This window comes from Papaver somniferum, chromosome 6 (genome assembly GCF_003573695.1).
Source record: "Papaver somniferum cultivar HN1 chromosome 6, ASM357369v1, whole genome shotgun sequence".
In the NCBI taxonomy this organism is placed as follows: Eukaryota; Viridiplantae; Streptophyta; class Magnoliopsida; order Ranunculales; family Papaveraceae; genus Papaver; species Papaver somniferum.
Window position 1 is genome coordinate 78,946,532 of NC_039363.1, and position 13,921 is coordinate 78,960,452.

At 36.2% G+C, this 13,921-nt stretch overlaps 2 protein-coding genes across 2 annotated transcripts; one reads left to right on the forward strand and one right to left on the reverse strand.

Annotated features, from left to right (window-relative positions):
* The first annotated feature begins 999 nt into the window (after positions 1-999).
* LOC113288086 (ER membrane protein complex subunit 3-like) lies at positions 1,000-4,150 on the forward strand. Its single transcript, XM_026537030.1, has 8 exons — positions 1,000-1,238; positions 1,329-1,422; positions 2,687-2,809; positions 2,904-2,952; positions 3,125-3,224; positions 3,327-3,388; positions 3,517-3,575; positions 3,704-4,150. The coding sequence occupies exons 1-8, from the start codon at positions 1,087-1,089 to the stop codon at positions 3,806-3,808; spliced, it is 744 nt and encodes a 247-aa protein (XP_026392815.1). The 5' UTR covers positions 1,000-1,086; the 3' UTR covers positions 3,809-4,150.
* Positions 4,151-4,357: 207 nt separating this feature from the next.
* On the reverse strand, positions 4,358-8,201 carry LOC113285787 (sodium/hydrogen exchanger 4-like). The gene is made up of 14 exons (XM_026534552.1): positions 8,005-8,201; positions 7,338-7,456; positions 7,138-7,235; positions 6,931-6,990; positions 6,776-6,822; positions 6,484-6,678; positions 6,330-6,376; positions 6,140-6,206; positions 5,945-6,045; positions 5,669-5,770; positions 5,416-5,557; positions 5,230-5,292; positions 5,063-5,146; positions 4,358-4,978 (listed from the first exon to the last, which is right to left on the reverse strand). The coding sequence occupies exons 1-14, from the start codon at positions 8,188-8,190 to the stop codon at positions 4,715-4,717; spliced, it is 1,575 nt and encodes a 524-aa protein (XP_026390337.1). The 5' UTR covers positions 8,191-8,201; the 3' UTR covers positions 4,358-4,714.
* Between the last annotated feature and the right edge of the window lie 5,720 nt (positions 8,202-13,921).

Consider the following 13,921-nt stretch of genomic DNA (forward strand, 5'->3'; position numbering starts at 1 on the left):
ATTGGTTCATGTGCACCTTGATTTATCATAAGACAGAACAAAACTTCATAGGTATTTCTATGGGAGACAGATTTATCTATCAGAATAGACATTTCTGTGGGAGACAGATTTGTTCATAAGTCTTCGACTTTTGGTCGTCGAGTTGTGGGTGAGATCAACTAAGGGAATCAAGTGCGTAGAGTCCTGCTGGGATTCAGGGGCGCAATGAACGCGAATGTACCTCGATCAGTGTAAGATTGGTTAGGGCCCAACTACATTCTAGTCCGAAGTTAATTTGTAGTAGGCTAGTGTCTGTAGCGGCTTAAGACAGTGTGGTGTTCAATCTGGCTAGGTCCCGGGGTTTTTCTACTTTGCGGTTTCCTCATTAGAAAAAATTCGGCGTCTGTGTTATTTATTTTCAGCATTATATTTGTTTATATAATTGAAAATCACAGGTTGTGTGCAGTTCAATCAATTGGTAAATTGAACCTTTGGTTTTTGATTGAAATTGATTGACACTTGAACATTGGTCTTTGATACCGTTCAAGTTGTTTCTCATAATAATCAGGCTCGCGGATTCTATATGTTTGATTTGCTGATTACATTGAGAAATTGAGATATAACTCTTGGATACTTTTCCTTGATTGAGTCTGACTGTCTAGTTGATTCTCTTGGAATTGTATTGGAGTTCTCCATACAGATTGCCGAACGAAATATTGGGTGTGGTTGTTAGACCCCTGCTTTTTCAGGATTGAATTCCTGACTTCCTCCTTACTAAAGTTGATAGGATACCACTGAGCTATGCCCCTGACTTTCTCATCTTATATCAACATGAGAATAATAGTATGTCTAGAATACTGATTCCGTTCCTTCCAACCAAACAAGCCATTAGTCTCTTTTGTGGACTTTGCTGGCAGCGAAGCTCGGTGTAAGCAGAGTGTGAGATACAACTAGTCACAAACAATTATATGTGCGGAAATATCCGTCCAGCCTCTGGACTTTTAGCCTTATAATATACACACTGTTTTTCGTTGGTAAAATCTGGGAAGTTTTGCAAGAGGAAGAGAGATCGAGTTTTAGAGAGAGAAACTGTGAAATTTTCTCGTAATGGCGGAAGATCTAGTTTTAGATACAGCAATCAGAGATTGGGTTTTGATCCCACTCTCTGTAGTCATGGTTCTAATTGGCATCCTTCGTTATTTTGTTTCTAAACTCATGCGATCTTCTTCTACACCAGATGCAAAGATGGTCAAAGAAGGGTTTGTATATTCAAAACCCTAGAAAATCTTTTTCTTTTCAATTCACCTATAAATTTCTTATTCTGATTCTTTTGTTTGTTGATATCATAGGCAGGTTGTTCTTAGGGCAAGGAATTTGCGAGTTGCTGCTAATTTTATTCCTTTGAAGTCATTTCGAGTTCGCAAAGCTTATTTCACTAACGAGGTTTGAATTCTATCTTAGGTTTTGGTTGATTAATATATGGTTCTCTTCTTATGGAAATTGCTTATGTTCGCTAGAGTTTGGATAGTTTAGTGATACTAGATATGTAGGATTAGGTATGTTTTGTAGTTAAACCATGAGTTGGTCGTAAAGATTGCATTACAAACGTCTCAAAGCACCAGGATTGGTGAATAGCTGCACTTGAATTTAGGCTACACATTTGTGTGCACAAGACATAGGCTCACTGTATGAGTTTGGTTAGCTTGAACACCCATTTCCCAGTTTTGGTAACTCCTCAGAATTAGCCAACATGATTGGAAGTTGTCAAACAAAACAAGTATTTTATCCACCAAACTTCTCTAAGATCGGTATAACTACACAAGTGCTTAATTAGGAAATAGTGAAGGCAGACCACTAACCTGAAGGTTCCATAGACTAGTTCAAACACTACCTAACTTTTCTAAGATCAGCACAGAACTACGCAAGTGCTTAAACAGGAATTAGTGAAAGCAGAAACAGAGTTGTCCACTAACCGGAAGAAGGTTCCGTGGCCTAAATTCAAACACTACCAAAAAGGTCAAGCAGGAGGAAAGAGAGAGAATTTTTTAGATAACCCCCACAATGGAAACAGGTTCTTTACTTCTTTTACTCTTTAGAGACTTATTGATGAGAGATTTGTAGATTTGTAACAATGCCAGCAGCAATTGTTCCCTTTATCAGTGTATGTAGCTCTTTGTCACCGCCGATTGCAGTAAAACAACTAGAGAGCGCTTGTAATCATGAAGCTGTATTGTAAAAAGAGAAACAATGAGATGCAGAAGGCTATGCTTGGACAGACTCGGTTTCGAATTTGCAGAAAACCTCCATCCACAACATCCACGTTTAGTCTTTTATTAATATAAGATAAATATTACAAAGAAAGTAGCCGAGGAAACAACATCAGAACGTAGATCGCAATACAAATTAAGGATACTATAAAACCATATATATATGGCAATTGACCAGAAATCCATAGTCAGCAAAAGTTTCCTCAGGTTTGAACTTCTGTTGTCTGGTTATGTAGGACACAATATTTAGAGATTTGCTGAACCTTGAAAAAACTTACTGCCTTGGTGTTGCATGGTTGGTTGCATGTTTTCAATGTTGAGTTCCATTATATGTGATATAGTTGAAAATGCATGAAAATTTTGAGGATATCATTTTCGCTACTAGGCCGTTGGCAGCGGTTTCGAAAAAATAAATAAATAAATTCTTGCTGTAATGACAGGAAGATGGTTTACTTCACGTTCCTAAGGGGACAGCAGCTCCAAATCCACAAGCTCAGATGTTGTCTGATCCTAATATGGCCATGGATATGATGAAGAAAAATCTTTCTATGATCATTCCCCAGGTAATCTAGTCAATTTGATGGTTTATTCATATTTTAAACACTTGCTTGCTTGGGAATACTCACCTTCTTGTCCTATATTGTCCCTTATTTTCAGACCCTCACTTTTGCATGGGTCAACTTTTTCTTCTCTGGTTTTGTTGCTGGTATGTGTCGGAACTTTCTCATTGTGAATTGTTGGTGATTTATTATCTATGTTGGGGCCAATAAGAAGGGCGGACATTTGTTATTTCTATGAACTTCCGATACAGTTAGGAGATTCTTTACATGCTTGTTCCGTGTCCATCTGATTTGCCTTCTTTCCGGTCTTTCATTCAGCCAAGATACCATTTCCACTTACTCAGAGGTTCAGATCAATGTTACAAAATGGAATTGACTTGAGCACCGTTGACGTCAGCTACGTTAGCAGCCGCTCATGGTAACTATTATCTTTTTTGGACCAGAACTTTGCATCTATCGGTTAGGATTTCTTAGTTGATCTTGTGATCTTTGTGAAACATTTATCACCATTTTCATGCAGGTATTTTCTCAACCTGTTTGGATTAAGGGGTCTTTTCAGCCTTATTCTGGGAGAAGAAAATGGTGATTACTAGTCTTCTAACTCCTGGTTTAGTGTTTTGGTCACAGCTTAAAGACATGAGAATAGATGTGACGGAGTTTGAAGTTTATCTTTTGTTACTAGTTAGTAATTTATTGTTTTGGCAATGCAGCTACTGATGACACACAGAAAATGATGCAAATGAGTGGATTTGGAATGGATGCCACAAAGGTAATTTTCGAGTGTTCTGCCTAGCGGTTTCATATTTGTCTATCAAGCTATGCATCCTGCAGCATATATACATACAAATTGGTGCTTTCCTACAGTTGATTCTATTTTCTTCTCATTTCTTTTTTCAGACTCTGGGTGCAGAGAAAGACAGCCTTGACATCATCCAGCATGACTGGGTCCTGCCAAAATTCGAAAAGCGTGCTGAAAGAGTGTTGAGAAAACTTGTCGCCTAATTCCCACTCAACAAAATACAATTTGACCTCAATTTCAGTTTCATGTGTACCTGTGCGATCATCGTCCAACATGATTGGATTCACCGTAAATTCGGGAGGCTTTTGGAAAGGGTCCTGAGAATTCCGGTCACCTGATTTTCTCTCAATCGATTACAGTGTAACCTTAGAATCAGTTTTCACGTGTGCTTCTGGGTCTCTAGAGGGTTTTATGTTTTAGTAGATAATGTTGTTGGATGAGTTTTATCGAAAACTTGAGGGATAGCTGCAATTGTTTATCAGAAAGATGGAGAACAAATGGCCACTACACTTTCTAATCAATTCCATTTCTAAGCTTAATCTTTATCCTCTTTCAGTCATTTTATCATAACTAAGTTTGTATTTTAAAGCAGTCTAGGAACTCCAAAGTTATTGCCTTCAGCTAAACAGGGCCATTCTAAGCTCTGCGGTGAATCAAAGCCCTCACAGAGTCTTGATACAACAAAGCCATGTTATCGAAATTAAAATATACTATTTTTTTTTACTTCCTAAAACACACTGATAAAACTCCCAGATGATGCCAATAGATAAAGAACTCTGAAATGAGAAAGGAGGAAAAAATTCGGAACTTGTTTGATTCGGACCTACTTAACTATTTCCGAGTCTAAATTATATTGTTAGAAATGCACCAATACATAATAACAGCTTCCTGTACACCTGAAGAGAGGTAATCTTCTTTCTTGGGCCTAAAAGACCATCCTTTGAAGGTTAGCTTGACCCCAGGCCTTGCTGTCTCATCCTCCAAAGGTAAGTTTGATCTTCACCAATTTACGGTGTACCTCATCCGAGGATTAGTCTGTTGTATTATATCGTGTACTCGTATTATTTGCTTCATATCTTCTACTCCAACTCCAGGCAAGCTTGGTCTACTCATCTGCGAGGACCTCCAAACATAGGCCTCATGTATTTATCATCAAATTTTCTCCAATATGAGTGTATCGTATATACAGGTCTTTCCAACAGCATGGAGATACCGTCCTTCGCTCTAAGGATGTTGGTCGAGGCAGATTCATCAAATGAAAGCAAGGGAAGGGTCATATCATGACTTGGAATAGTATTATCTGGATGGTGGTTTCCGCTCGTATGGTGTGGAAGCAGTAACCTTATTAACGGCTTCGTCAAAAAACCGAATACCTGTGCGTTTAAAATTATGCTAATTAGCACAAGCCAACCGAATAATGAAAGATAAAGAAGGAAAACATTCCGAGAGAGACGCACCACAGTAGTAAAAAGTACAGTGAAAACCGTGTTCGTGACCATTGTTGCATGAGCAGGAATCATTGTTACGCCAGAATAAGTGAACTTCAGAAATAAAGAGAGAGTATCAGTAAAACCGCTCTGCCAATGGTTGGAATTACAACATTGAGTTTTTAGTATTAGCTTACCTGTTTGAAAGCCAGGGCGATGGAAACAGCTCCTCTCATAAGACCAGCCCACCAAATTACAACCTAGTTAAGTTAGCAGCAGAAAGTAATACACATCTGAGCATTTAACTAGTTTCATATTGGCGGTGCTTTGTGGGGAAACTTGGTTAAAAATTGTTGAAGACGAAATTTTGAAATTTTACTTACCTGGTGTTTGAATGTTATCGATACTCTTTCATCACTTTTATTCATGTAGTTGGATAAAACAGAGAGAGGAAACACAAACGCCGCACGGCCAACTGCAATCAGAAGGATGATGATGGAGTACATGCTGATGCATGTTTTGAAGCTGCAGGAAGTAAAAGATAGGTTTTGAAGTTGCAGGAAGAGAATGACACGTCTACTAAATATATTTCAAAGGATTTTCTTTTAATCTAAATATATATTTTAGAAAAACGACCTCTTATTGCTAATTTTCCATTTCTCTACATCTGAGGCATCCATTCCGCAGTATAAGAAGATAAAAGCTTCCGCGATGAATGACATTGTTGCAAATGTATGCCTGCAAAATGTGAATGACATTAGCAGGCTTTGTTTGTTGACTACTACAATGTTTTCCAACTTCAAAGAAGAGATCTGAAGCAACTACTAGAAACCAAACAGTAACAACATCGATGGCAAATGGTTTAATCTCCAGAAGCGCAACTAAGCTCACAATGTGTAATTGTATACTTGCCTAGTTGTGACTCTTGAGTTCTCTGTGACGTTATGCCAAGCATAATGCGACATAACAATTCCACAAAAGAAAACTGTGAGGATACCACTCAAGTGTAGCAACTGCAGAACAAACAAGTATAAATAAGAGAATGAGGGTAAGTAACTACAGAGATTCAGATCTAAAAAGAACATTAATTGCTCAGTCCATTGTTACCTCGGCCAGCATATATGAGAGATACGGCATTAAGAACATTAGAGCACATTCACGGTCAGTTGAGTGCCTGAAAAAAAAGATCACATGCAGGTGACATCTATGGCTGAGGAATATTTGTTGCATACCAACACATATTCATCCACATTGCAATCAAGACGAAGCAACTAGGACGTCGTGGAAAATCACTTACCTACCGAAGTATAACGTCCTAAGAGCGTAAGAAGTCAGAAGCCCTACCTGCATAAAGTGAAACAGGTAAGTTGTGAATGTACATATAGAAGATGCTGAAACAGATGTGAGAAGCACCCATTACTTCAAACTATTATTCTTGAACCTCCACTTACAACAACTCCAAGGGCAGTGCTTGTCGAAAATAGGAAGAGGAAATCTTTGATAACATTAACTGAAGCCCATCCGGTAATCCTTGATACATCGATCTTTTGGATTGCTTTAAAGAGAACAACTGAAGTTGCATCATTCACTACTCCCTCCCCAAAAACTAGGCTGTACAGCAGAGGAGTCTCGTCTTGATCAAGGACCTTTATGAAAGCATCGTAGATAATTTTTCTTTCTTTCAGTTATACACGTATGACAAATAAAACACTGAAAACTGACAGTAAGCTAAATCGAACTAACCTGTAATGTGCACACTGTATCAGTCGACGAAAAAATGACTCCAATAGCTAAATCATAAAATAATGCGAAATTTAAACGTTATTCATGGGAAACGTAAAGGTGCAAAACAATGGAGAAAGGTTAAATAAAGGATGAAAAACAGTCAAGAGTCTAACCGAGAAAGTCCTGTGTTTCAAGTTCGTTAAACCCTATCTTCGGGAATAACCACATGGAGCCTACAACATCAACAATAAAAGGCAGGGATGTCAAAAGCAAATTCGTCATGGTACATAAATTATTACTGTTACAAATGACTCCAAAATCAAACTACTGTTCGGGACTTCACATGTATGTGCTAGTTGAAGAGGGTTGAAATGTATTACCAATCGTAATGATAACGGTTGAAATAAAAACACCGGGTACTCCAAAAAGCATGATTGTTGAAAAGTTACGAAAGAACTGCTTCTTCTTGACTTGAAACCTGTTGAAGTATTAGCCAAAGGAAACTAGCTCACTAAACTCTTCACAAATTAACAAAATATCCAAACGGACAAACATAGTTTAGAGGTAATGGTTAACTTTCCCAGCATTGAAGATTATCGGAGGCAGAAGATAATAAAAAAACAAGTCCTCGTTAAATCTTAGAATGTGGGAACTTGTTCCTTTGCTAAGAAACAAGACTACGACTCCAGAGACACCTCCCTGCAGGGTTAACACAAGAAACAACAGTATTCATAGAGAGAATTTCGCATCTTTCCTCAAAATTAGGATGGAAGTGAATTATACAGCGGACAATGACTACAATCCCCATATCCGCACAAATAAAAAAAATATAAGCAACCCTGATACAATCGAGCTCAAGATAACGGCGAACAGGACAGGGATAATTTCCCTTGGACGCTGAGAGCTTAATACAACCTTGCATGCATTGCACAGATGCACACCATGCTATTCATAGTTTGGTCTTAAATTCAATTCCCAAGAAATCAGTAGATATATCATTAGTAAGACACTCCATTCATTTTCAATGGTTTGTATATTCAATGCCAACAAAGTCACTAAATTATAACATGTCACAGAGTACTGGTATATCTAAACTGCGAAACTAATTTTATCAAATATGAATGACTCTAGATACCTAATGTTGGTCGCATAGCAACTACTCCTATATTCTATTTACATTATATTAAAAAATCTCGAATTGAACTAATGAATTTCGAAAACAAAATACACATACGAGTAGTACTTACAATGATAATGGCAGTAATGGATTCATTAACCCATTTATTCTCATGAAGTAAATGCCCAACAACTATACATAGACTAAGTACAGCTGCAAAGAGTACTATAGATACCACCTGAGCATGATCTGCCTCATTCACATATCTTGAAATCAGACCCATTCCACCAACACCACCGTCACCAAATAACTCCATTACTAGCAACTTTCTTCTCCTCTTCGGTTTTGGAAAACACCCAGGAAGTATTCGAATCAAACTCTTTTTTTTTTTCTCTTTTTCTATTACGTTGAGGAATTAGTGTCCATCTCGGACTCTCGGAGATAGATTCAGGAGTTTGTTTGATACAGGTTTGGTGTGTCACGTGTCTAATTCACATGATGACAGGGCTTCCTGTTGTCTATCCACGTTTACAACTCTAACTGGACTAGGGTTCTGTTATACTTGCGCACGTACGATTATATAGTACGGTCCTATAGTACGGTCGCATATCCAAAGCAGACTTTTCGTTATCCTGGTTGGATTCACATTCGCCTTGTGATTATTAGGAGATAATAACCTTTTATTTTTTCTTCTTGCCCAAATCACCGATAGTGTCTTTTTTTGATTACCCGAAGTCTGCAAACTAGAAGAGAAAAGACCACTTGCAGGCGGAAAAGTAGGCCAAATTATTTTATTATTATGTCTAACATGCCCCAATGGTCGATTAAACATGGCAGACCGAGAAAAATAGCTTATACGCCACTAGCGCGTCGCGCCGTACAGCCACACCTAAAACCTAATAAGTTCGTTGACAGATCGGCAAAAGATGCTGGAAGAAACATTTAGAGCTTCTTCAACGATTGTTGTGTTTGATTCCTAGTTGGCAACACATTTAAACATCCTCATTCCAATTTTTCCTTAAGTTTAGTAAAAAGAAAATTCATCTCCATTGATATTGTTTGATCAAATGTAAATTTTATTTTTAGTAATTTAAATATTTTATTGGAACTAAAAATGATTATTTAGTATATTATAATTAATTTTAGTTAAACAAAAATTTACTAAGAGTTTTCTCAAATGGAATCTGCATGAAGAAAAAAGTCTTCATCCACATAGGATAGACAACCATTTTTCTAAACCCAACTCATTGATGTGCAGATGATGTGGCAAAAAAAAAGTTAGACATCCTCTAGGTGAACCTCTAGTTTTAGACATTCACTTAGAGGATGTCTTCCCATCCTAGTCACACTTTTATTAATAAAAATCATTAGAGACAAAAATGGAAATAATTTTAACCAATTATATACCTACAAATAAGTAAAAAAAAATACAATACTTTATGGGTTGGAGATAAAATTAGTTTTCTCCTAATATTTAGGATTTTATACCTAGGGGATGTCTAAAAAGTGATGCCACACAGAAAACATCCACATTCATCATTGGAGAAGCTCTAAGATAGCTTAACATTGTTAAAGTGAATGTCAAGTTTTTGACATTTACCTCGACAATCTCTAACAAAAACTAAGCCATGTCATCTTCACATTAATATAAGAAGTTGGGTTGGAGAAGGATTTTAGGAAAAATTAATGTCTATCCTATGTGGATTTAGACATTTATCTTCACATACATTCCATTGGAGAAGCTCTTATTATTATTACTTTTATTTTTTTTATATTTTTTTTTGGTAAACAAAAACATATATTAACAAAGACTAAGTGAGCCTTACAGCACGGACGAAGGCTTTCCCCGCTACATCTTCATAAAAAAGATGAAACAAATAATGAGATGGATTTACAATCCAGGTTTGATCTAAAGGAAGGAAAAAACATTCAAAACATGTTTTGATTAACCATGGTTTTACCTATTTAGAACCTACATTTTTTTATTTATTTTTTTTTGCTAAGAAAAAGAGATTTCATTAAACAAAAGAAGGATTATAAGGATTGTAGAGGAAGTAAGGTTGATCAACTTCCCATGTACCAATTACATTCAACCTTCTGCTATACTTAGCAACTTTATCTGCCAAGGAATTGAAATCTACTAATATATTCAAACTTGGAAAAAGAAAGATTACTGGCTAAAGCAAAACAATCATCAAGAATAGAACTTGCAGACCAGCTAATCTGGATTCCTGCTTTATTTAAGTAAGAGATGGAATTTTTAGAGTCACTTAAGATACACTTGTAGTTGAACTGTCTGCTACTGCTCCACTGTAATGCTTCAAAGATAGCCAGACTCTCTGCTTCTTCTACACTGCCAGTCCATGTTTTATTCTGCACCCTTTGTAAATACCTGCCAGATGATAATAGACAATTCCAATACCATATTGGTTAGAGTTGAAATCGAAAGATGCATCACAATATAATACACAACATTCATCAGGCAGGTTTAAACTTGAAGTATTCCCATCAAGGACATTAGTAACAGTCTGAATGAAAGTAGTGTTAGATTGTAGAGATGAAATTGTTTCATTGCACAGATTAGTGGCCCATCTGGAAGTAATGGAACTATTAAGACACTTATCATGAATTTTTATACAACATCTTTCCTTCCATATGCACCAGGCAGTGGTGAACATAACACATTGCTCTTTCATAGGAATTGCACTGCGTAACCATTTTAGAATCCAGTGCCTTATACAAATGTTTGAATCTGCATGTTGAAGGGATAGATGACCATATGTTATCGTAGACCAAACATTTCTGGCAAACTTGCAGTTAAGGATCATATGCTCAACAGACTCATGACAATTATCATCACATGATACACAAGTGGTGCTATGATTGGGGTTGAATCTATAAAGATTGCATTTAAGAGGGAGGATGTTTTGGACACATTTCCAAAGAAACAACTTAACCTTAGGGAGAACAGATGCATACCATAATTGTTTATATGCAGAGAATTAATCACTCATGTTTGTATTACCAACAAATTCAACAGACAATATAATATATGCAGACTTCACTTTAAATGCACCAGTTTTAGTAAGAGGCCAAATGAGCATATCATTTACATAAATGGGAAGCCTGGTATTAAAAATTTTGTTGCAAGAATCAACTGTAAGAAAGCTTTAACAAGTTCTACATTCCAAGTTTTTGAGTCTTGGTCAATAAGATGGGAAACAAGTATGTTATGATTCGGATAAGAAATGCAGTAAGGATGAATGACATATTTAATCCAATTATCATAAAATGCACTAATGCTATTACCCTTCCTAACTTCCCAAATGGAGTGTTTATTTGTGTAATACAATCCTAGGCAGATACTTTTCCAAACCCAAGAACTGTCTTTAGGTTTGATATAAGCCTTTCAGACTGAGAAAGGTGTTTACCCTTCCATTTTGCAACTCTTTTGTCAAAACGATCAACAAGGTGATCAAAAGTATCATTTCTGGATTGACTTAAGAAAAGTTGGATGCCAAGATATTTATCAGTCATCTCCACCTTCTTAACACCGAGTTGCCTGATAAGAGAGACACAATGATCCGGGTGGACATTTTTACTAAAGAAACAACCCGAGTTTTCAAAGTTAATTAATAACTTGACCCGATAGAGTACTGAAATCTTTAATGAGAGCCATTAAATTATCAGATTCATTATGTGTTTCTTTAGTAAAGATGAGACAGTCACCAACAAATAGCAAATGTGAGATGATAGGAGCCTCATGTGTCACCTTAAATCCATGAATGAAGTTGCATTTTTCAGCATGAAACAAGTATCTAGAAAATAACTTCATACAAAGGATAAAAAGGTAAGGAGACAAAGGGTCTCCTTGTCTAAGGCCCCTCATGGGCTTAAAAGAAGGACAATGTGACTCATTTAAAAGAATAAAGATAGAGGTAGTACTCACACATTGCAAAATAAGATCACACCAATGGTATGAGAAACCAAATATCTTAAGGATATCAATGAGAAAGGGCCATTCAATTCGATCGAATGCCTTCGACATATCCGATTTCAAACCCATAATGCCATATTTGTATTTTTTCCTCTTTATGGAATGAACCAGCTCATGTGCAATAATGACATTGTTATGAATATGTCGATTAGGTACATAAGCTGCTTGAAAAGGTGAGATTATATTTCCAAGCAGAGGTTTCATTATATTAACTAATATTTTCGAGATTATTTTATAATTGTCATTGCATAATGAAATAGGTCGAAAATCACCCGGAGATGAGGCATTGATGACCTTAGGAATTAGGGTCAGAAACGTGTGATTCATTTCTTTAACCAAATGAATTGAGTCAAAAAAGCTTGTAACTGTTTGTAAGACGTCATTCTCAAGGAGATCCATATTCTGTTAGTAGACCCATCAGGGCTCGGTGCATACCATGGGGCCATTTTATTAATGGTGTTCCTAATTTCATGTATAATAATGGGACTCAAAAGTTTATCATTGTCCTCATTACTAACACAAGGATTTATGCAATTTAGATAATCTCTGTTGCGAATAGGATTAGAAGTGGTACTAATAGACTTAAAATGGGAAACAAGAAGGTCCTCGAGTTGAGATCTGTCATTGGACCACTGGCTATTGTTGAGTTTAAGATAGCTTATGTGGTTAAAATGCTTCCTTCTATTGGCTGAATTATGATAGTAAGAAGTATTTTTTTGTCATAGCTCTTAATGTACTCAACTCTGGATTTTTGAGCATAAAAATCATCTTGGATTTTCTGCCAATGCTCAAGATCTTGCTCAACCTGTCGAATATAATCAGCATTCTGAATAACATGAGAACCACTATTCATATTATGAAGTTGAGCTTCCAGATTTTTGACTCTATGATCAATGTTACCAAAATAGCTCAAGTTCCATTTTTTCAACTCATTTTTGACATGTCGAAGTCTATTCACAAGTTGGTAAGGAGGTGATCCTCTAATATCATTGGAATAAGCATTCCTAATTACCTCATGTGAGGTGGGATCACGAAACCAACACTTGAAATACCTATATGGTCTATTACCTTGATGAGATTGAGTGTTAGTCACCAAGATAATAGGAATATGATCAGATCCAATGGTTTTTATGTGAAAGAGTTTAGAATTGTCATAATGATGAATCCATAAACTATTCATAATCCTTAAACTTTTCTTATTTACCACACACCTTAATTCCCACCTCTAATTATCATATTCACCCCTCATAGAATTTTTCTTATCGTCTAAATACACCCATTGACTTTTTATATACACCCACACTATATAAAACCACCCAACTAAACACCTAGATAAATCAAAGTTCTAATTCTTCTTCTTCGTCACAATCGAAGACCAACACCTCCTCTACTCCGTCTCCACCAACCCGCCACCACTTTTATTCATCCTTTTTTTTTTCGTTTTTCTTTTCCATTTCTTGATCTTGTTCTAGATGCCCACAAAGAAACAAGGTATTTTTCAAGAAAAATCAAAGCAAAAAAAAAGAAAGATAAAAGCCAAACCTAATATTTTTAAAGTTACCACATGTAATTATGGTGTTTAAATTCGAACTGACTATTTTTACTATGATGAAGAACTAGTAATCAACATTGGATCCACTTGTTTTACATTGATTTATTGGAATAATAACGAAGATAAGTTTTTTTTGTGTTATCATATGAACTGGTCGTCACATTTTGGATGACGTTAAGTACATGAAATTAAATCAAAGAAAATAGAAACATTGTAACACTTGTTGGATGTCCATATCTCATATCATATGATTGAATAAAGCTAGATATTCCTACATCATATTTAAAACATTTTTTGGAGGCCAGTTCACTAGTCTGACAGCTTTAAGGGTTCAGTTAGTTGGACTCATTGTCTATGATTTCCTATGTAAGCAAGGCAAGACATCCTTTATTTTGTAGATTTATTATCGTCTATTGCTTTTCATGCACACTGGCTGCAACGACAACCGCATAGTAAAATTTCACAATTTCTCGTTTTAATGGTTTTAATCGTCGATTG

Coding starts and splice junctions, on each gene's coding strand:
- LOC113288086 (XM_026537030.1), top strand. CDS start 1,087: ATGGCGGAAGATCTAGTTTTAGATACAGCAATCAGAGATTGGGTTTTG. Junction 1,423..2,686: donor AAGCTTATTTCACTAACGAG/GTTTGAATTCTA, acceptor CTGTAATGACAG/GAAGATGGTTTACTTCACGT. Junction 2,953..3,124: donor CTTCTCTGGTTTTGTTGCTG/GTATGTGTCGGA, acceptor TCTTTCATTCAG/CCAAGATACCATTTCCACTT.
- LOC113285787 (XM_026534552.1), bottom strand. CDS start 8,190: ATGGAGTTATTTGGTGACGGTGGTGTTGGTGGAATGGGTCTGATTTCA. Junction 5,771..5,944: donor AACTCAAGAGTCACAACTAG/GCAAGTATACAA, acceptor CACATTTTGCAG/GCATACATTTGCAACAATGT. Junction 4,979..5,062: donor CTGTACTTTTTACTACTGTG/GTGCGTCTCTCT, acceptor TTAAACGCACAG/GTATTCGGTTTTTTGACGAA.